Source organism: Cetorhinus maximus, chromosome 19, assembly GCF_964194155.1.
Source record: "Cetorhinus maximus chromosome 19, sCetMax3.hap1.1, whole genome shotgun sequence".
NCBI lineage: Eukaryota > Metazoa > Chordata > Chondrichthyes > Lamniformes > Cetorhinidae > Cetorhinus > Cetorhinus maximus.
Window position 1 is genome coordinate 73,208,721 of NC_135897.1, and position 23,645 is coordinate 73,232,365.

The window sequence follows — 23,645 nt, forward strand, 5'->3', positions numbered from 1 at the left end:
GCACAATGATGTCAGGATGCATGCCCGACGTCATTGCACATCATTTTACGCTTCGGCGTGTCGGGCCTGACTCCGCATGCCAAACGGAAGATTCTGCTCAAGAACTCATCCAAAACTCTGCTGTCTGTACCCTAACTCAGCACCAAATCCCAGTCTCCCATTGCAAAATCCCCAGGGCACACTGACCTATATTACTTTCCTGTCCTGCCATGCCTCAATTTAAACCACTGACCCTTGTGCTCAAATCTCTCCATGGCTTCATCCCTCCCAATCTCTGCAGCCTCCTCCAGCCTTACAACCTCCCAGGAAAGAGCGTCTCCAATTCTAGCCTCTTTTTCAGCCCACATTGACAGCCATGTTTTTAGCTGTATGGGTCCAAAACATTAATATTCCCTCCCTAAACTTTCTCCCTCTCTATCCTCCTTTAAAAAGCTTCTTAAAACCTACCTGTTTGACATATCTTTTGGTCACCTATCCTAATATCTTCTTAAGTGACTTGGTATCAAATTTTATCTGAGAATAGGGTTCCCAATCCTCCAGGAGTCTCCAGGCATTGAAGATCAATCTCCAGGACACTGCTGTGTACAACCTTGGAGAGATATCAAGACATTAAAAAAGATTGTTTGTTTTTAATTTTCTTTGAACATTTCTCTTTACCAGAAATAAAAATATTGAAAATGGGAAATAAGGCTGTTTGACTGTCAGTCAAGCATTATCCAATTGGGTAATGAGTCTTTTTGCTTTCTAACTGGCATAGGAAGGCAGTGTGTCACAAGGATGGGTATGTAGGCCGACTAATGGCTGGAGTGCAGGGACAAGTCGAGTGATGAAACCTCCAGGAATACATTTAATCACAGTTGGCAAACCTATATGAGAATGCTCCTGCAAAGTGCCTTGGGACACCTTACCATATTAAAGGTGCTAAATAAATGAAAGGTGCTATATAAATGAAAGGTGCTATAAAGGTTATTGGTCAAATAAGCTAAGTACTAGAAATGTGGTAATGTGGCTCCTTTCATGGAGCTTTTGGAGATTGTGTACAAGCCCCAACAATAGCACCAAAAATTTACAAGGGAGTTTCTTGCTCATGCAACTCAGTGGTTGCCTTTTTCTGCCCGTCCGGCCCTCAGCTTGATGTGACTTTCTGATGGAGACTGGGGAGCCTATCTTCAGTGTGCAAATGATCCTGAGACCAGAAGAATGGCAAGTTACAACATCTCCGGGCTGGGTGGATGACATACCCTGTTAGTTGGGGTAGGCACACAGCCAATTCCTTGGAAAATGCGGGCCGGTACATTTTTTTATTAAAATAAAAGCAAATACATAGGGCAGGATTTTTACCTTGTCGGGTGGGCGTGGCGGGCATGCCCAGGAGCGGGCGCGAAGCTGACCGCTGCCCACAATCGGGCCCTGATGTCAATTCCACACTGACTGACCAATTAACAGCCAGCCAGCGTGAGAGGCGCACTGCAATGCTGAGCGCTGCCGGGGTGGGGGCGGGTGGAGGGTGAGCACGGAAGTTTGGGTATGTGTGCGGGAGCACGCAATGGAAGCTCCCTGAGGCACAGAGCTGTCTTAGGGACCTGAGGATTTTTGAAAACGCAAATAAAGATTTTACAAATGTTAAACACATGTCCCATCATGTGACTCTGTCACATGAGCAGGGTCATGTTATAAATTATGTTACAACATTTTTATTGCATTTTTAATTCCTGTTGGAAACCTCACCCCGCCCGCGGATGAGGTTTCACAAAAAATCCAAAGGCCGCCTGGCCAATTCGCCTGCCCGCCAACCGTAAGGTTGAACCGAAATTTAACTGAAAATTTGCATTCAGTTGTGACTTTAATGGCCTTAATAGGCCTGTTAATTGTCGGCGAGGGCGCTGTCGACTCCCGTGCGCGCGCGCCGACCAAAATATCGCGCGAGTGCGCCATGACGTCGGGACGCTCACCCGACGTCATCGCGCGTCGTTTTACACTCGAGTGGGCTGAGCACATGCCCACCCGCTCAGCGAAAAATCCTGCCCATAAATTCAATAATCTCACAAAGCTCTCCACCATTATCTAGTACTGACCAAAAGTAGGAATTAGTTCTTGTGGGGAACCCAGAAAATGTGTATTTGATGTGACTGGGCCAAAGAAAGAAAGAAAGACTTTTATATAATACCTTCCAGAACCGCCAGATATCCCAAAGCACTTATACTGCCAAACAAATGCTTTGGAAGTGTTGTCACTGTTGTAATGTAGGAAAAGCAGCAGCCAATTTGTGTCCAGCAAACACCATCAAACAGTAATATGATAATGACCAAGTAATCTGTTTTTGTGATGTTGAATGAGGGATAAATTTTGGCTAGGGTACCAGGTATAACCAAGGTGACCTACCTTACTAGATTTTAAGGGACCGTCCCATATTTGGAACTTTTGTCCTGTGCCTCAGATTGTTTGTTGCTGGACGCTTTTTGTCCCATATTTTCGATCCACCATTTTCTGCTCTCTTCTCCTGCTCTCATAGGTTCACCAGCACCTCACCTTGCTCTCTCAGGCCATACATTCCACCAGGTCAAAGTGCCCCTTAATTTTTTCCTCGAGAGTTGGTTACCCTGGGGATAACTCTCCTGCTCTTCTTCGAAAATAGCAGCATTTGACCTTTTATGTCCATCTGAGGGGGCAGTTGGGGCCTTAGGAACATAGGTCTTGGGAACAGAAATAGGCTATTTGGCCACCATTCAGTAAGATCATGGCTGATCTGGTTGTGGTCTTAGCTCCACTTTCCTTTCTGCCCCCATTATCCATGACTCCCTTGCCTAACAAAAATCTATTTAACTCAGCCTTGAATAAACTTAAAGACCTACCCTCCACTACCTTCAGGGGATAGAACTCCAAACTCTAATGACCCTCTGGGAGAAAAAAAAAAATCTCCTAATCTCCGTCTTAAAAAGGAGACCTCTTATTCTTAAACTAGTTTCCCCCCACAAGAGGGAATATCCTACCGGTATCCACCCTTTCCAGCCACATTATAGTGCCTCTCTGCTGCAGTCTGAGGCCTCCGCACGGGTGTCATCAGCCACGGCCTCTGCAGGTAGCCCCTGTCCCCAAGGAGCCAACCTTGCATCCTCCATGGACCCTGGAAGACTGCAGGGATCTGCGAGTGACTCAGGGTATAGGTGTTGTGCACATTCCCTGGAAACCATGCGCATACCTGCAGGTTGTGTTTCTGGTGGTTGCACACCAGCTGCATGTTCAAATCTCACAAAGGTGGAAACCCTTGCAGGTGATGAAGTCCACTGACTGTAGCACCTTCAGCAGTGACTGCTACATAGCCAGCTTTGGTGAGGAAATTATACAACTTGGGCAGTCCAACTGCTCCGTGGTCCAATAAAGTAATGGCGGACTCCAAGTCTGTGCTGGGGGGGTGGTTAGGGACAGAGCGCTTGGTGGCCCTTTTGGTGCCTCTGTGTTGCTTGTATGGGCGGGCAGGCTAGGAGCCTGACCCCAATCATATCACTGTGGCTGTGCCTGATCTGTCTCAGTTGCAGAGGTATGGTCAGTTTATACAGGTGTCCCTAATGCATGGCCAATCCCCTCACTTACCCTGCCCCCCACCTCGATTGCCTGTGTGTGGGATGCTGCACCAGTGCAGCACTTGACAGCCGCCCCCCCCACACCCAATCCCAGCAGTTGCCTCCGAGGCTGGCCAGCACTTGCCCCCAGACACACCCCCAGCCCTTAGCAGTCGCCTGCGGGGCCAGGCAACAGTTGCCCCTGCAACCCCCCCCTCCCCCGGTGCCTCTGAGGCCTGTAAACAACGGGTGAGCTGTGGAGAACGCTGCTGCTCACTCACCTCAGTTCCCCCAAAGTGAAGGCCGCCAAGCGCACATCGCCTGCGTGCTGTTGTGAAACACGTCAGCGTGCTTTCCCGCCGAGGTGGACGGACGATATGGCGGGGTTCCTAGAGCCTGGCGGGATGGCTTTTTAATTATATGCTAATGTATTACAATTCGCTTCCCGCCGACCGATGGCAGGAAATGTAGCCCGCCATTAGCGGGCTGAGTGGAAGATCGCGACCTGCCTTCACGCCGTCGTGAAGTGGTTCCCGCCATATTTTCTGCGCATGCCACCTATCACACCTATTGCCAGAAAATTCTGCCCCGTTTTGAGTTTCACTTTGGGCACAATTGGTGATCACAGGGCAAACTGTGCCCACAAGCATTTGCGCAAACTCATTCGCATATTGATGAACATAAAGTCTGCCAGAAACCAGCACAACAGGGTAGTGTTTTATGGAGGAAGAGGGGAAGGAAAGATTCTCAAAGTGCTTCACAGCTAATGAAGTACTTTTGCGGTGTAACTCTTATGGTCCCAGCTGATGTTAATACCGGACAACTGAACTCCCAGACCTCAATAGATCTTAACTTTTTGTTTAGAAACCATGGGGGTAAGTTACTGAACAAATTCACAGGAGTCTGCTGAAGAACGTTGAACACAAAGAATAAAACATTTATTAAACAGGAAAAATGAACTATATTACACCACACAAAAAAAAAGGTTGGAAGGACCTCAATATAAACACAAGAAAATGATTCAAATATTCACCATTCCTTCACCCCATCTATATCTTTACAGATACATACAAATTTGGAAAGATAAAACAATTTACCATATCTCTCTTATACTTTAATATTCAGGGTAAGTATGCGGTACATGTGAACCAACTGGTGAACTGTGGACAGATTCGCCAAACTCCAAAGTAAATGACAGATGCAACCAAAGTAGATTCTGTGGATTTCTCACTGTGAGCCAACCAGTTTCATTGAAACTCTTGTCTTTTTCCCAAGGGTTTCTAATCTCCACGTTCGAAGAACTCACCTTGGAATTCTCTCCAAACATTGCTCCCACTCTGACAGCTTCAACGAGGATTCACCCCAGGGTTTCAATCTCCCCTGCTGAGATTCTTTTTTTCCTGGATCTCCACGTATCCTCAAGCTTCACCTTCCAAGCACACTTTCAGATCTTTGGCCACCACTGCTCCAAAAGGGTACCTTTGCCCTTACCGCCTGCAGCACAGAGTCACCAACCTTTGGCTGCCCTCTTGGATCCTGTGGGCTTCTCTCGAGTCCATTTTGCTTTAAGTCTGCTTCCTGCAGCTCTGTCTTTAATTTTGAGCCTATTTCTCTATTTCTTACTGTTGTGGCACAGCGGATGGTAAATGCTGAGCTGCTCAAATCCCAGAAGGATACTTGAAACAGCTGCCACAACTGTTTTGCAATTTGTATTTTTATTTCAAGATTCGTGCTTTGAATTCAGTAGTAATAAGACCACCAAGTCTTAGAGGTTTTTTACAAAACTGAATTAAACAGTTATTGATAAAATAAATGATTTTAAGCACATATGTAGGTTTATAGATTACTACTATGATAACTCCTAGCTCCCCTAATTAATCTAGTTCCCAGCTATACCTCCATTAAGGCAACAGTAAAACAACATAGATTTCAACAGACCAAGGCAAAGTACACATTACCCTGGACAGTGATATTTAAAATGAATTCTCTTAGCTTCGGTTCCTGTAGACAGCGACTTGGTACATAGAGGCTGGAGGCTTTTCATACTTGTTAGATCTTAGAATTCCTTATTCCTTACACATAACCTCATCTCCTTGATACATGTTTCTCCCTTTTTAATATAAACCCCATTGTCCCAATATGTCTTTGCAACTTTACTTTTTCCATAATATAAATCTTTCATAGCAGTCATATTATCAGTAATCTTTGGGAAAAATAAACACACTGTTTGGCTTAGCCTCTGTTGGTTAAGTGTACAACTTAGCATCTATTTGAAATACACTACTCGCGTTTATCTAAAAATGCAAATGTTCTTCACACCTCCCATTCTAAAACTTCAACCATGTTTATGTATTTAGCATTTCAAACCTAGTTTCCCTTCTAGTACATCAAAGCACCCAGACCAGCTGTCTGTAATTCAGTTAAAACCCAAACACACACACCTACACACAGAGAAACTAATCCAAAACCCATTATTTACCTCCTTTTACAATAAATTACAATAATATTATGAAAATTATTATATTTTCATGACACTTACTTTTAACTTTACTTACCAGGACCTGTTTCAGATTACTGTCCTTGTCCCTTTACTTGGGATTGTCTTCTGGGACCTCTTTCTGCCCCCATCCCCTGTTTGGGACCTTCTTCTTAATATGGGGCCTTTTCCCTGTCCCCCTCCTGTGTCCTGCTCCTTGTGACACCTTCCCTCTAATGGTTCCTGTTCAGGTCACCTGACCTACGGTTTCGCGCTGTTTCACTTTTCTTGTTTTTCTTCTGCACACGTGCGCAAGGCCGGTTCCTGGGCTAAAGACAAAAGAATGGATGAACAGTGGATGTGCGGCCTTTTCCTGGCCAGCACATTTGTAGAAGTCTCGATGCCCGCCTGGAACTGTAGTTCCAAAACTCTGAACTCCCAATCTAAACTCAAGGTAAGTATCAGAGTTCATTCCAGTAATCAATGCTATAATAAAGGAATGTAATTTTAAAAATAATAATTTTGCTTTAAATAATATTCCTTGATATGCTTAAGAGTACTAACATGGTAAAGTTTGATTAATGCAACTGTAAACGGGTTTATCACAAAAATAAACATTTTTAATTTGATGTCAATCTGCCACCTCTGAATAACCAAATTTTTAATTGTTGCAAATGACTTTTGAAAATGTACAAAACTACTTTAACGTAAAATTGGAGTATAGTCGACAGTTCCTTAGTAAATAAAAAAAAAGTCAAAAGCTTTTCAGACGTACCCTTTAATGTCCTTGTGCCTGAAAGATACAGCTTAATTTCTGGAGCCTCCTCAAAGGCTGGCAAAGAGGTTCATTTGTCAAAACTCCCAGTGGTGATTGATTCACCCTGGGCTCATGACCAGTTTGTGAGGGAGGTCCTAATTCTCACAATATGTTTTTCCAACTCGTGTAAAAGATCACAGAGACTGAACGCAATTTTAGCTTAAAATTCCATGGTCTTTGGCATCAATTACACCAATCTTGGGCGAGTTGCACTGAAAAAAAAGGTGCACTTCAGAAGAATCTCTTCACTTTGAACTGAAGCCTAAATAATTATTGAGCATCCTCCGGAATGGCTTAGGTTGGGCAGAAGCTGTGTTTTATAAAATCTGCCGCAGTTGGGAATGGAGCTGAGAATCTAGGCTTGTCCAATCCTAGCTTTCCAGACGCCAGTCCTGTTCCTGCTGGCGCAGAGCTGTTGGAGAAAAATGATTTGTGTTTGGATTTTGCAACTGATTTGGCAAACATTACTTGGCAACTGTTAAAGGGGGATTGAATAAAGTATGAAACTCGCAGTGCCACTACAAAACTGAAAACAGCTGTCAAAGCCCCTGCATCATTCAAGGAATGAAACCAGGACAATTTTTTGGATTCCGAAGAAGAATCAGACTCGATTTGAAACGTTTTCAGAGAAAATTGCCCTGAATAACAGGATCTTCATTCCAGAGGAGTGGGTGCTTGTTGGAGTCAGGCCTGCTGCCCCCAGAAACAGTTCAGAGGCAGCCACAGGGACCACCGAGTGCTGAAGCAGGGCTGGTTAAAAGGCTCACCTTGGTTCCCTGGGACTTCAGCCCAGCTGCACGATTGAAAATTAGGCCCTCTAAACCTCACACCCCCTCACCTCCCCACCCATTCCCCATACCCCATCCATACCAAGTCATGCTAACCCATTCCCTCACCCAGCCCTAATGGCCAATCATGCCCCCATGCCAACCTATGCTTCTCTACTCACCCCCAATGTCCCCTCATACCCACCATGCCAACCTATGTCTCCCACTCATCTCTATGGTCCCTTACAGCTCATGCCAACCTATGCCCCCACTCATCACCATAGTCCCTTATAGCCCTTCTGACAGCTTTGTGTCAATTTGTGCCAACAAATCCTTTATGCCAACAGTGCTAACTCTTGCTAATACATAACTCCTTATTCACCTCCATAACCACTTATAACAGCTATGATAACTTAGTGCTCACGCATGTCAACCAATTTTCCCCATCAACCCTTACACCCTCCATGGCAACTCACTCAGTATCCACCATGGGCAGGTCTCAGGACCCATGCTGAGATGAAATAAAATAAAGTTCTAAGAATGTATTAGACTTCATTATATTTTTAAAAATTCTCATGGATAAAAACCCCTTTCAATACAATTAAATTACCTCAGATACTTAATTCCTTATAAAAACAAACATTTGTAGTCATAGCCCCACATCAAAGACAGCTAATCCCTTAATAACATTTTGGAGCTGTCAAAACGTGGACTTACAGACCCCACTGTGACAATGACAGGTTGTGGAAGCAGTCAAGCATTCATAATGCTATAATGATAGCCCTCAGGCATACATCAACAAACAGTTATTGAAACAGCAAGCACCAATTTTTGTCAACTCAAAGGCACAGTAGGATTTTTTTTAAAATTTTAATGAGTTGGGGATTTGGATAACTTGACAGCTTGAGAGTTACACCGACCTTATCCATCTTTTCCCAGCATTCATGTCTACTCTTAAAAATCATAAGTCACACACTGTGTGAAATGGACCTCGCTCCAGGGAAAATGGGGTCTTTTTGAACTCAACAATGAGTTCATATGGAACTGCTGGGTTCGGGTTTTCCCCCATATGTGAATCACATCCTTCCCCTTTCCCCTATGGTGAAAATAGGATCTGTCAGAAATGGCGGTGGGGTCTTTTGGATCCAGGAACCCAGCGGCATTTCGGATAAAGCGTGAAGTCTCCATGACTCTGTGAAAATCCGGGCTGTTAACTTTGTTCCTCTCTCCGCAAATGCTGCCAGACCTGCGGAGTATTTCGAACACTTTCTGTTTTTATTTCAGATTTTCAGCATCTGCAGTGTTTTGCTTCTATTACAATTTTGGGTCGGCGGGGGGTTATTATTGGAGGAAATTGTTGGCTAAAGAAAATGTGAATTGCTGAATTGTCCCGCTGGACAGTGCTAAAGTAAGGAAAGAATTTATTTTCATTTTGCAGCTGGGATTATTGAAAGTAATTTGTAGCAATTTTTTTTTCCCCAAGGCTACACAAGCACTTTAAATAGGGAAACTTCCTGACATTGGTTTTGAAAGGAAGCAGGGAGGCATGTAAGACTTGCTGCTCCTCATAGATTTTTAAGGCTGGGCTTTGAACAATTCACTTTTTGGAATGGTGATCCGCCGCTGTAAGTTTGTGAGTTGTTATGTTTCAATCTGTAACAATAATATTGGGATTACAGAATAATATCTGTAAATTCAAGAGGAAGCAATAAACATTTGGTAGATCAAGTGGTATGTGAAATCGAGTAGTAGGTAGCATTTTATGAACTTCGGAACTAGTAAAAAACAGACTGTCTCTTTCAGCCTTTTATATTCTAATGTTTCTATGTGTACTAGAGGTCCTGTGTTTACCTATCTTAGAGAAAAAGTAGTATGGATAAGGTGAACTGCTCCTGTGTAATGTCAGGGCTGGCGGGGATGGGGGGGTTTGGTGGATGTTCCAGGTAGGGGCAGGAAAATTGAGTCCAAAATGGTTTACAACAGGTGCCCATTTAGGGAGAAATTACAACATAGTTTAAAAGTGGATTTGAGGAATATTTGAATATATTTGAAAAGGAAGAATGTAAGAGGTTACAGGGAAATAAGATTATAGTAGATACATCAGCAGAAGCACGATAGGCCAGTCAACCTTCCTCTGTACAGTAGTTTCTCTGTGAGTTTTGAAAACAGGTTTTTTTTTAGCCAAAATGTATTGCTGTTGCCAGATTTTCCACACTACGGATGTTTCTTAAGTTCAAAGACAATTTTTCAGGAAACTTCAAATGATTGTGTGATTTGTTAATCTATTTCATTAGTCTAAAAGTCAGATAGTTGTGATTTGTGTTGAAGGCCTATGCTGACATATTCTGCAGACTTTCCAGAAAACCCACACCTGTCTTAACAAAGGAAAAACTTTAGACACTAGAAGTTAAGATTGATTAAGATCCACATCTGACACTAGGAAGGAAACTGTACAGAGATCAACAGGAATCCACAGGTGATCAAGGAAATCTAACCAAATATCAATCAGGAAAATGGAAACCGACCCCCAGAAGAGTTACGTTGACTCTGAGACTGACTACATTTTGGAGAGAAACTATGAGTTTTGTGGACATCATTTATGGATGAGTCAGAGCTCAGATTCCCAGCTTGGGACTTCCGGTTTCATATGGGAAGCTGTAAGTATAGCGACTTGCTGCAGAAGCAATAATTGCGAAGCTTGCATGGCTCATGTAATGTTGGTTCTTTCACTTTTATATATATATAAAAAAATCAACCTAGTTCAGTATGTGCTTCAAGAATCACTCTATATTACAGTGGGCTTGCGATCTATATTACATGTTTTTGCAAATGACATTGCACTTTGAAAAACTATTCAAAATCATTGTATACCAGATATTCAAAAGCATTAGTTCATGGAGTGGTACAATATGGGTTAGTGACAATTCTTTTTATTTTGGGCTTGTTTCATGCCTTTGTTTTAGTACGAGATCTGGGTGAGTGAAGCTCAGTGAATTATGCGGCCTTGGCTTTGGTCATATTGTTTAGGGCTGGGGAGCTTTCCTCAGGAATGTGCAGGCAGCCTACACTCAGGTGGTGGTGCTTCAGTATTTCAGAGGAACTTGGGCACACACAATTAAGTCTACTTACTGGGACAAGGTTTCTGTCCTGGAAAGAGTTTGGTGCCATTTGGTTTGGAATGGAAGGAGTTATTTTATAAAATACTGTGCAGGTTCTAGTATGAAAGTACTGGATAAGCTGGCCTTGCTGGAATTACAGCAGCTGAATCGATGTTTTTGGTTGATCTCTATTATTATTCTTGTACCAAGTTTCCACCATCACCAGCAAAAATGTATTGCAGGAGTCCTAATTTTCTCTTGGATTCAGGTTTAATGTCCATCATATACAAAGTTAATTGATTTCACTTGGAGTGGTAATTGGAATATTTCAATTGTTATTGACACCTCCTACTAGGAAAGGAAAAATCAGATGAGAGTTCCTGACTGATATACAGTGAACCCTGCTGCAAAGTACATAGAATTACATAGAAGTTACAACTCAAAGCAGGTCACTGGGCTCAATCAATCTGTGTCACTACTTAACCTCCTTACAAGGACAAGTTCTAATCTATTTACCCACCCTGTTCCCATATCGCTTCAGCCACTTTTCCTTGATCCACCAATGCAATCTAATCTTGAATGTTGACAATTTCTGTCTCAACAATAACTCCGTAAGTGAATTCCACTGCCTCACTGTGTGAGGAAGTCTGTCCTGCTCGCTGCTCTGAACCTCTTATATTTAAACTTGAATCTATAGCCACTTGTTATGAAACTCTCATCTACCGGAGACAGTCTGCTTCTATCTACCTTATCCCAGTCTTTCAGAATTTTAAACAATTCTATTACATTATCCCATAATGCAACATATGCAAGGGCAGAATCAGGCTTGTAACGTGATTCTCCATGAACTCAAATAACCTGCCACCTAGATTCACAGAAATAAAATGCCTATCTGAGTGAGGTACTAGAGAGTTGCTGGTTGCGGGAGGTCGGAAAAGTGGAAGGGAAACTGGGAAAGGAAAGAGGTGCGAGGCTTTGGACATGAAGGAGCAATGAGGCATTTCCCAAGAAAAGTTGATGGTTGAACTATTCTGGGCCAGCTGGACAACCCAGGAAGGATTAAAGGCTGTTCAACTTGAAAATTTGCCAATACTAACTAAAAGTTTATTTCTCACTGGATAACTCAATGTTTATTTTTTACTGGTAAAGCTCTGCCACTTAATACCATTAGCATTTTCACTAAGTATTGCAGCATGTCATACTCTGAAAGCATGTCGGTAACTTTTAGTAACATTATTGTCACAATCTTGATTTCACTTTCAGTCGTTGAACCTAATGTACTCCTGCTTTTTGGACATATTAATTATCCCCAAGCTTTAGAATCATGGATTTGAAAAACATTCTGATGTGATTTTCTCTCATTAATGAATGTAATCCTGCAGTCAAATTTACATCTGGAAAACACAATTAGAGAGCTGATTCTTTCCCTATAGGGTGCTAGGGAGGGTGTACCATAGGGCACACCAAATCCAGCCTCTGTTACTCTCTAAGCAATGGTTGTTTAGCAACAGCTGAGATTGCCAATGGTGGGTAGGGAATTAAGAATCAATAGGGGGAGAGAAAACAAGAATTTGGGATTGCATATGGAAATACAGGGCAGAATTTTCCCGAGGTTGTGCAGGTGTAAAATGACACTCGGTGATGTCGGGCGAGTGTCCTGACATCACCACGTGCCATCGCGATATTTCGCTGGGCGGGCACGCGATGATGTCCAACGTGAGCCCGCCATTAATTAACAGGCCACTTAAAGCCCTTGAGTGTTCAATCAACGCCAATTTTTCAGCGCCCATGCAATCTTTGGGCCAGCGCACAGGCACGATGGGCAGGCGGGTAGGACGCATTTGCATTAACCTCATCCACGGACGGGATAAGAGGGCTCACTGGGGTTGTGAATGTGCACAGTCAAGTATTTATTTTTGAAAGTTTTTCAAACTTGCCTGTGTGATCTGCAATACTTCAAAACGTATACCAGCCTTTGTCTGGGCTCTTAACCTTCAGGTCAGCACTCTGCAGTGAGGAATTGTTTCTGGGTTTGCAGGTTTCACGAAGCCTTCCCTTAGCCTGGGAACTGGAGCTGAACTGTCCACTGGAGGCAGCTCCTCTGAGGAGGAAGGGAGGGCTAGAAGGAGGAGGACGCCAGGAGTGCACATTCAGCCTCCAGGGGAGCCACCTTTGGGAGGACAGGGGCAGGCATAAGTGGTGCAGGGCCAACAGGAAGTCCAAGGCAGAAGGTGCCGCAGAAGATGCCACTATACTGCTGCCAGGGTATACAGGCGGCGAAGCAGCTACCTCAATATGTCTGAGGTGCAGTGCTGAAGGAGGCTCCATCTCTCAAGGGAGACAGTCAACTATACCTGTCAGATGATTGGGCCTGAGATCTCCCCTAACTGTGTGGGTGGACACTCCGTGCCAGTGGCTCTGAAGGTCACAGATGCCCTCAACTTCTATGGCTCCTTCCAGGGCTCGGTGGGTGATCTTTGCGGTGTCTCCCAGTCAGCTGTCCACACTTGTGTCAAGCAGGTTATAGGTGCTCTGTTTAGGCGTGCATTGACCTTCATCTACTTCTGCTACGACCAGGCAAGCCAGACACAGCGAGCCAGAGGCTTCGCGGCCATTGCTGGCTTCCCCCATGTCCAGGGTGCAATAGACTGTACACATGTGGCCATCAAGGCGCCAGAAGGTGAGCCCGGTGCCTTCATCAACAGGAAGGGCTTCCACTCCATGAACGTGCAGATAATGTGTGATCACAGGATGCTGATTTTACAAGTCTGTGCAAGGTACCCAGGCAGCTCCCATGATGCCTACATCCTCAGACACACCCAGATGCCGGGGCTCTTCAGTGCTCCAGCCCGGCTGGATGGATGGCTGCTGGGTGACAAGGGCTATCCCCTTAGAAGGTGGCTCATGACGCCTCTCCCCCATCCAAAAACAGAAGCTGAGCGGCGGTACAATAGGAGACACAGCTCCACAAGGGCTGTGGTGGAGAGAACCATCGGTCTTCTCAAGATGTGCTTCGGATGCCTGGACCGCTCAGGGGCGCACTCCAGTACCCCCCAGATTGTGTCTCAGTGATAGTGGTTGAATACTGTGCTCTACACAATCTGGCACTGGAAAGGGGGGACACAGTGGACGATGAAGACGTCGACGCAGTGGCTGTGGCTGCACACAATGAGTCCAGCAGTGAGTCCGAGTATGAGCAGCACAGGGAAATGCTGAGGGGGTAGACACTGACCTGGGCATACTGCAGGGAGGCAGGGACACCCAGGAGGTTTTAATCCAACGAACCTTCAGCTAGCACACCACAGATGGTCCACAAGGACAAGCCTGGGCAGTCGGCTCGATACTCGACACTTAAGTGCCAAATCTGCCAGGTTAGGAACAGTAACTAAGGGCCTTGTTAATAAAGCTGAATGTCCAACAAAGCACTCATTACAGTTTTGGAAACCATACACATGCAGAAGAAAAGAGGCCATGGTGACATATCTGAATTTAATGTGTCAAGCAAAGCTACTTATTACAAAAAAAAAGACAATAGTGTTACAAATCAAATAAAATCATAAGGGCCTCATCTTGGGCCAACACAAAAGCACCAGTGAAAAACCCGTGGTGAGCCTAAGGTGCTTTATGTTTACGTTTCCGGGTGCTATATCTTGGTGCTACCCCATCACTGGGAGTGGCATCTGAGACAGCCTGCTGACTCTGCTGTCCTGTTGGCCTTGATGACCTTAGCGGTTGTCCTTTAACCCGTGGAGCCTGTGCTTGTCCCGTCTGGGATGGAGATGCCAGTTCCACAGCTGGCATCTCCCAGTCGCCACAGCCTCACCGGAAGATGTGGTCACTGGGAGAGGGGCAAAGGAGCTATCGCCCTCATCCGGAGCGCCCTGAAAGGAGCCCAAAGAGATGACAGGCAGCTGCTGCGCCAATGTGAGGTCACTAAGGACCTCCCTGCTCACGATGGATGGATGGGCACCCAGCTGGGAAACCTGGTGCCCAGATCATCTCCCACACTGGCACTGACCATCTGAAGTCAATGCCGATGTGAGGGCTTGCTGGTCACAGCACATCCCCAGGAAGCCTTGATGGGTCTCCTGGAGGAGCCTCTCCACGAGGATCTCCACTCTCTCCATGGAAGATGCATGGAGCTCGGACATGTGGCTCATTGCTTCGGTGAGCGTCTGCGTAGACTCCTCCACCACAGAGACCAAGCCAAGCATAGCCTCATGTATCTCATCCAGATGCTCCCGTACACCCGGCCGCATTTCCTGCACCTGCTGTGTCGCGGACAACTCCAGAGGCACATCATCAGGCACCAACTGAGCATGTGCTTGGTCCCCTGCAGTCCTCCAACTGCTGGCGCCATGGTCACTCTCTGTCTCTGCCAGCTCCTCCAGCGACTGTGAATTGCCCTCATCGCTGTGCCCTGGGACACTAGCCATTGTTTGAATTCACACCGAGGTGCTAGTATCTGCGCTGGTGCCTGCCTGGCAGAAATGGTGTGACACTGGTGAGACTTCAGGCCCCTCAGGTGTGAGAGGGGGCATCTGCCGCTCCTCCTCCCGGCCCTGCTCCGATGATGCTGAAAGGAAGAACAAGGACAGTGGATCACTTAGCGTGGAGACAATGATAAAGTTCATCCTTGTCCCCCAGATCATTACGCGCTCATCCTTCTGTAACCAATGGTTAAACCATGTTGCAAAGTTAAATCATTTAACATTCAGCAGTGCTAAGCTGTTGGGAGAACAATGCTGACCTCACTGCTGGGCATAAATACGTGGCCATGGCACCCCAGCCTCACCGACACCAGTGCACCTGGGCGCATGGTGCCTCTCCAGCTCCAGGGCTCCTGCTCGAAATGGCTTAGAATGGAAATCTGCGCCTGGCCACCACCAGTCCTCACACGCTGTGCTGTATTGTGATCATTCTTCTCCTGAAAATGAGAGAAGAGCATTGATTAGTGCAAATTGTACATGGACTCTCTTCGCGTACGGCCCACTCCAACCAGAGTGGGACATATCAGGGCTCCAGAGCCTCCTCACCCCACTGCTGCCAAACACTCACACAAAGATGCTGGGCCTGTTCCCCCCCCACCCTTGGACACATGCTGCCTACATCACATTAGGCTCCACACGGTATATCCTTCCATAGCAAGGAGGTGCAAGTACGTGGAGCTCAGAGGGCAGCAGATGGTTCATTGCCACCTCGAAGCTCCCCTCCCATCATCTCATCACCCTGACTTGGACATGTCCTGCAGTTCAAACACAGCGCTGAGGTGCAGCCCCTCCAGGTTGCCCCCAAACCAGTCATGTGGGTCTTAGTGTAACATATGCTGCGGGGGCAAAATCCATCTCCTCATCACCCTCTCAGGCTGACTTCGGCATGGGCAGTATCTGCTTGCCCACCCAGCAAAGGACAAATGCCATCAATGATTCAATGCTGTCACTACACTCAGACTGGGTGGTGGTTGGGCAGCAGGGGGGAAAGCCGACCTGCTGGGTTATGTGACCAGTGCCAACATTGTCCTCACCCTGCCAGAACACAATGAGTTGTTGAAGAGCTTGCAACACTGGATCCAGGTGCGCTGCACCATGTCAAGGGAGCTCATCACCTCCACCACCTCCTCCCAGGCACGTTTCATCATAAAGGGGGGGCCTCCACCTCCCATTCTGGGAAACCAGCACCTCCCGCCGTGCTGCCACCTCCTCAAGGAGGGCAGCAAGGCAGTCATCTGAAAAATGAGGGGCACACTGGCCCCACCCTTTGGCCTGGTCTGTCCCGCTGACCTACCCTCCGGACTGGCCTGCTCACCAGAAGTCCTCTGCCGTGACCTTGCACTTGCCATTGTGAGCAGCCTAGAAAGGCTGCCAGGCCTTCATTTAAACAGGCTGCCGGGTCACTATTGGATGCCCACCGCCGCCTGCCCACTCCCGCTATCCTCGGGAGTCAAGAAATACGCTGGGCGGGCCTTAATTGGCCCGCCCGCGTAAAATGGCGGCGCGGACCCAAACACAGGCGATCCGGTCCGCGCCCACCCACGCCTGCTCCCGCTCCGCACCCCCCCCCACTCCCTGCCAACTGGAAAATTCAGGCCACAGTTTCCATGTAGATATGCACTGTGAATGTGGAGTATAGCAATGCGTATCCTTTTGCAATAGGGAACTGCTATAAATTGAGATGCCTCTTTAACATGCTGGAGCAGCTACTGTGACTTAGTCTGTCCATTTACATTTTAGTGCTGATTTTATTGCATTCACAATAATTGATACAGAAGTGTGGTGGAAAATGTCTGTGATCTCCCCACAGCCAGGATTTTTTGTCAGCATTGTTGGTGGCTCCAGACAAGTAGGAAATGGAAAAGGACCAACGAGCAGGCCAAGATATTCCAGATTCCAACACTAACAAATAATTTAATTAGTTGCAAAGAATTAACAATGGGGTTGGGGGTGGGGCAGTGTGGGAGTGGGTTTGGGGGTGTGAAACTGTGGAGGACAGAGCTCCTAAGGCCTATTTATTCCATTTATCTATTTTTTCCTCTGTGGAAACTCTTTCGAGTTATCAACAGTCACAGATTGCAACTCTTTCGAGTACAATCACAGTTCTTGGTTTTCCGGGAGTGGGACATGAACCCATAACCCTCTGATTCAAAGGCGAGGGTGCTATGAACTAACAGAGGCTGAGGTAAAGGGCAGGCGATCTACCCACTACTTTGAACTGGCTAATAGGAGATATGATAGAGTCCTAATAACCACCACTCCAACCAATTCTTCCTGTCTGTTGTGAGGGGCTGAACCCATGTCTCACCTCTCACCTTTCTGTTGCCCATGTTGGCTCTGAAATGTTTCACCTCAGCTTTGAAATGAATTAATTTTAACATGGACTTATTTTTCAGGGTCTTGCTCTATGTCAGTATATTGAAAAACAGAATTTAACCTTTGATGGCATGAAGGTGATTGAACTGGGTGCAGGCACTGGAATAATAGGAATCTTAGCAGTTCTACTGGGTAAGTTTAAAAAGTTCACATGAAATTAAGAGGCATCACAAGCAGAACTTTGTAAATGTGAATGAGAAAAGCCAATGTAGAGCACTGAGTATAGAATATGATGTTTACATGGTTAAAAAATGCAGCCAAACTTTGGGAGTCACTCAACCATTTGCTATATAGCATGTTTTTGTTCTGTTAAAGTTCTTATAGTTTATATTAGTTAGCTGTATTGTATTGTTAATGTTACCATTCATTTTTTTCACACTGAATGAAAGGAAAAGATAGGGGTAATGGTGAATGCTTTCAGTGCAAGATATTTTCTTCTCCCCTTCTTAGTTTGCAGTAAGGTTTTTTTTTTACTGATTTAGAAAAATAATCTTTTACACGTTCCATGAAACTTGACCTCCACACTATTACTGCAAGTTTGGTTTGCCCAGCCTATATGAAGAAAGTCCCCAAAGATTATTGGACTTCATTGTTACATGGCCTCTTATCGTAAACTATTGTCAATCATTACTACCTCGACAGGATGTGATATGTTAATCCCAAGACTTGTAGGCACTCTATCAGCAGCAGGGTAGAAGTCAGATGTACTGTACTTAGCTCCCAGTGAATATGATCTGCACGTAGTCTTATCTTCAATTAAAGAACTCACATTATTGTTTCACCAATCCTTTTGTATGATGGGGACATTTACATCAAAAAAGAAGAATGTAACATGGTGGCAGGGTGGCAGCATGGTTTTTGAAGGATGACTGCAAAATATACAAGCCTCAATCCTTCACACACAGCAGAAGAAAAGAGCTGCTGTGAAAGTGAAACCACTATCAAAATTCACATTGTGTACGTGATTCTGCAGCTTTGTACCCCCATTCTGGAACTGCACCTTGCTCCAGCCAGCAGGTTGTTTGAATATGGCAGAGCTTAAATAATAAATAGTAAAAGTCTATCTGCTGCAAAGTTTAAGCAGGAACAGAAATTAAACAGCAGACTGCAGGTGGTCTCACTTTAGGGATAACTCTACTGACAGGAAATGTTCATTTCTACTGAGGCTAGATACTGCAGATTGGAGTAGGAGGAGGAATCTGTCCAGTGGCAGCTCCTAATGGCTGGAAGAGGCCTTTGGGAGTTTTTTTTTTTGCTGCTTGTTTTCATTTCTGAGGTCTGGAGCCATTTTCCCACTGAAATCACTGATTTGTGGGTGGAGCTTAAAGTTAAACCTGTCAAAAATCAGAAAGTGCTCAACAGTGCCACCATTGCAGTCAAACAGTAACCTATGACCAGCTAAGGCAATGGCCACTAAAAGTACTGCAACTCAGAGTTAATTAACTCTAAAAGTACTGAAGGAAACTTGCATAGCCAACAAAAGCTCCAGATAACATTAAAAATCCTTGAAAAAAGTTAAAAGATGACCATAAAATTCCCAACACTCAATTGAAAGGAAATGGATCTCCTATTTGAATTTACTTTGTTCTGATAATGGGTCAAACTGTGTTTTCTGGACCTGAATATTTTCAAAGCAGAGAAACAAGCCATTAAAATTAAAATTGCCATAGGCAATGTAGGCTTCCACAGAGTGACACACCAGGTAGTTCTGACAACCTTCTTAAAAATCAAGATACAATATGGTCAGTACTCAAAGATCAACTATGATTGAAGCTCAACTTCAGAATACACCATCTGAAATTCATGTCTTTTAGGCAACAACCAACAGAGACCATTGACCGATTCATAAGTAAATGTAGAGACAAGGGGCATGACCATTATCCTCCAAAAGATGCTTCACATACTCGTGGAAATTGATCGAACTACAAGAGTGGCCAGAGAGACATATATTGACTAGGAATCCAGCAAGACATCAAAAAAGTCATGAAGGAATGCAAAGCATGTCAAACCTTCATGCCCAGCAAGCAAAAGGAACAATATTGCCTCATGAAGTACCCACACACCCATGGACCAGACTTGCAACTGACTTCTTCAGTGTCCATGGAGATGATTTCTTGATTGTAACAGATTACTTCTCCAAATTTCCAAATATCTGTCAATTGCAAGATACATCTAGTGCAATCATCACTGTTACATTAAGTTCGATCTTTAGTCTCTTGGGGGCACCACCAGAGGTTGTTTCTGGTAACGGACCCCAATATACTGGATGACCCTTTAAGGAGATGTGGGAGAGGTGGGGATTCAACCATACCACTTCATCACCGCATTACCCCACATCTAATGAAATGGCAGAATGTATAGTTTCAACTTTAAAATCCCTAATTATGAAGTGCCAACAACAAAAGATGATCTCCATGTGGCTGTGTTGCATCTTAGAGCAACACCTCTAGTGTGACTGTTCCCTCATCTGTGGAATTACTACTCAGCAGACAAGTGTGGACAAACCTCCCCAGTTGTTATCCGTTGATACTTCCAAGAGCACATGATGCATTGCTCAAAATCCAGGGGAAGATGAAAGATGCCCACAATTGGCTTGTGGGCAATGAATTACCCAACCTGAACAATAGACAGAAAGTTTAAGTACGACACCCAACTGATGGCACATGGAATCCAACAGAAATCGTCAGCACATGTCCAGAACCAAGACAAAACAAATGCCAAATCAGAACAATACCAAAACCAGAGACACCAAATAATCCTATTGTGACTAGAACATGGTTTAAAATGCAACACAAACAAAGCACCCCTAACCAGCATTCTGAAGACGTACAGCAGCCTCTAGCAAAGATCACTGTCACTAAGTCTGGACAGATAAGCAAACCAACGATGTTTCAGAGACTTGTAAATTTATTGCTCTCTGTTGAAGTACATTCAGATACAATGTTATTTTGTTTTGCTTTCATACAAATTGTTTTATTCTTTAAAGGTAAATTTTTAACTAGAAAAAAAGAGGAATGTTGTGATATGTGGTGCATGCACCTTTAAGGATGAATATCTTAAACTACTGTCAATCATTACATATCTCAACATGATGTGCTGTATTAGTCACATGAGTATCAGTAGTAAAAGTGAGATTTACTATACTTAGCTCCCAGTGAATATTATCTGTATGTATCTTCAAATGAAGAATACACATTATTGTTTCACCAATCCTTGCCTATGATTGGCACAGCTACATCAAAGAAGAAGAAGAATGTAACAGCTCTAATTTCCTGATTTATACTCTGCACACTACAGCTGCAGTTAAACAACTTCCACCATGTTTTTTGTCCCTTGTTTTTTCTTAGAGGAGCACTCAATGGTTCAATTATTCTGTATTTGATTATGTGTGTCTGGTAACTGATCTATGCTCACTATGCTTGATTGGCTAAGCCTGAGTGTGGACTCAACGATAAGTAAACAGAAACCACAGAAAGACCAAGAAGCTAGATTTGGGGCAAACATGGCACAGACATTTTGTGATGACAGAGATATTTTAAAACTAAACCTGTTGCACATTTAGAAACAAGTGTCATCTCTGCATTGCTCTGGAGCAAATCAAACATATAAAATATACAACAATTAGCTTCAAATTGATTCTACTTCTTAAGTTTCTAAGCAAGAACCCTTCCTCTCTTCTGTCTTTAACCCAATCTTTATTATCAGGGCTGCCCCTCCTCCTTTTCCCTTTTGCCTATCTCTCCTAACAACAATGACTGTGTTTCCTGGATTGACTGTGCTTTGGGATGTCCTGGGGATGTATTAAATTGGTATATATGCATTTCTTTTCTTTTTCCTCTTAATGCTTTACCAATAGACATTACAAGCAAGGTGACCAACTCTCAGGGAAAAAATTGAGGGGTACTTTGGCGTGGGGGACTGCATAAGTGGGCAGGAGTGCTGCTGAAACCTGTGAGACTGGGGAGATGGCGGGGGGTGGAGGTGGAGAGTGCTGCCGAACTTATGAGAATGGTGGGGATGTGGGGGAGGTGGTAGGTGTTAGGGGGAAAGGTGGGGGTGAGCCTGTCCAATTGAGCAGCCAGGAACATTCCAAACATGCAGATACATACTTCTCATGAGCGAAATTTAAAGGGCTGTATTATGTGAGAAGCAGCTTCCAGCAAGCTGCAACCCAGGACATGGGATAATAGCCTCTATTACGGGATGACCCCATAAAATATGGGACAGTTAATCACCCTGATTACCAGCACTATTGAGAACACTAGAATGTATCCTGATTGCAAAATATGCTGTAGGCCATTATATTTATTTCCAGGTTCTTGCATCAACCATTGGGGTCTGAAAATTTGACACAAAGTTCTTCAATTATCCACTATGTGTTCTAGAATTAAAAATATTGGGAATATTATATCATCTGTTTCTATATCACCATAGCATTTATCATGCCACCTTCACAAGAGTTATTAGGGATGGGCAACAAATGCTGGCTTAGCCAGCAATGCCCATATTGTGTGAAGAATTAAAATAAATCATAACTGTATTATGCATTGAAAATGTTGCATTATACTTAACCACCTTATTAGACTCAGTTATGATCATTTATTATGCAGATTGGATTGCTGATTATTCTGTGTGCTTGGTAAGAATGATTGGATAAAACAATGCTGAAGTGTCCTACAGATCCAAAATCATAGCATTGCTCTAATGACAACCAGAAGGAAAAATATTCAGAAAAATTTGAAATCTGTGGTATAAAATAAAATGGTTCTTCACTGTCAATGGTAGACATTTCTATGTATATTAAAGGCCTTGTGAGGTAGAACTCAATACCTTAGTATTTTTACCCAATAACTTCTGAAACCAGAACCTTTTTACATATTTAGTTTCTAAACTAATGTGTTGACCCATTTTATTTATCCAGAAATGAAAGAACTTGACACTTGATGTCAAAGTAATCTCCTTGGATGAGATGAGAAATGTGAATAAGCATTATTACAGACTGAAGTTTGACCTTATGGTTCCTCCCATATTAGTATTTTTCAAATTAAATTTTGTTTTGGAAACTTAACATCTCTTTAAAAGCTCACATGGGCTAGTCTTTATACAGTGGATATTCTGTCAATGCATTCCCTTTCAATGTATCTTTGAAGGCCTTTGTGGGTGGGTGTCAGCCAGCAAGAGGATCTGTAGGTCAGTATGTGCCTGTGGCAAGATGTGTGGATTAGTAACTAGATGCAACAGGCTCAAAGATTTAATTGTGAAATTCATGGGTCAGCATATATCCGAGGTAGTATTTACTCGTACATTCAGTATGTTCTTAGATGATTGCTTTACTCTGCCTTCATGACCATGATTCAAGAGTGGATTATTGTGTAGATCAAATCCTAAATTGAGATATATCATTTTTTTCAGGGGGAAATGTGACAATTACAGACCAACCAAATGTTTTAAAGCAAATACAACATAATGTTACAGCCAACGTCCCCATGTCTTGTAGAGATCGTGTAAATATCCATGCCCTCTCCTGGGGTCGTGACCATGCTCAGTTTCCAAGCGACTATGACTTCATCCTTGGTGGAGAAATTGTCTACTTCTCAAAGACCTATCCCTTACTAATAAAAACTCTACAACATCTCAGCAGTGAAAGAACTATCATTTACCTTTCTTCCAAAATGTGGCAGGACTTTCAAATCAACAAATTCTATGAAGTCATTCTCCCTGAACATTTTAATTGCCAACTAGTTAACAGAAATGAAGAGAGTGATATCAACGTGTACAAAGTGACCAAAAAAAGTCCAAGTTCTGAAAATCAGCTGTTAACATAGAGAGATAGATTTATGTATTATGTAATGTGGCTCTTGAGATTCCGAATGATGTTTTCTAACACTATCTGTTGAAAAGGTCAGTCTGAAGAGACACTACTTTGATCTCTTTTTTACTTCACTGGTATTTTTTTGTTTGGATTGTGGACTATTCTCCCCTTCTCTCCTGATGGCTCATAACTGTAGCCCCCAGGCGCCTCCCTCAAGGCCCTTTCTTCATGTGTGAAAATAGGCTGTGA

General features: G+C 44.0%; 1 protein-coding gene across 1 annotated transcript; it reads left to right on the plus strand.

Moving 5' to 3' along the window:
* The first annotated feature begins 10,133 nt into the window (after positions 1-10,133).
* LOC144694084 (EEF1A lysine methyltransferase 3-like) lies at positions 10,134-23,409 on the plus strand. The gene is made up of 3 exons (XM_078564445.1): positions 10,134-10,277; positions 17,605-17,716; positions 22,997-23,409. Exons 1-3 carry the CDS (start codon positions 10,134-10,136, stop codon positions 23,407-23,409), a joined length of 669 nt encoding a protein of 222 aa, XP_078420571.1.
* Positions 23,410-23,645: the final 236 nt, after the last annotated feature.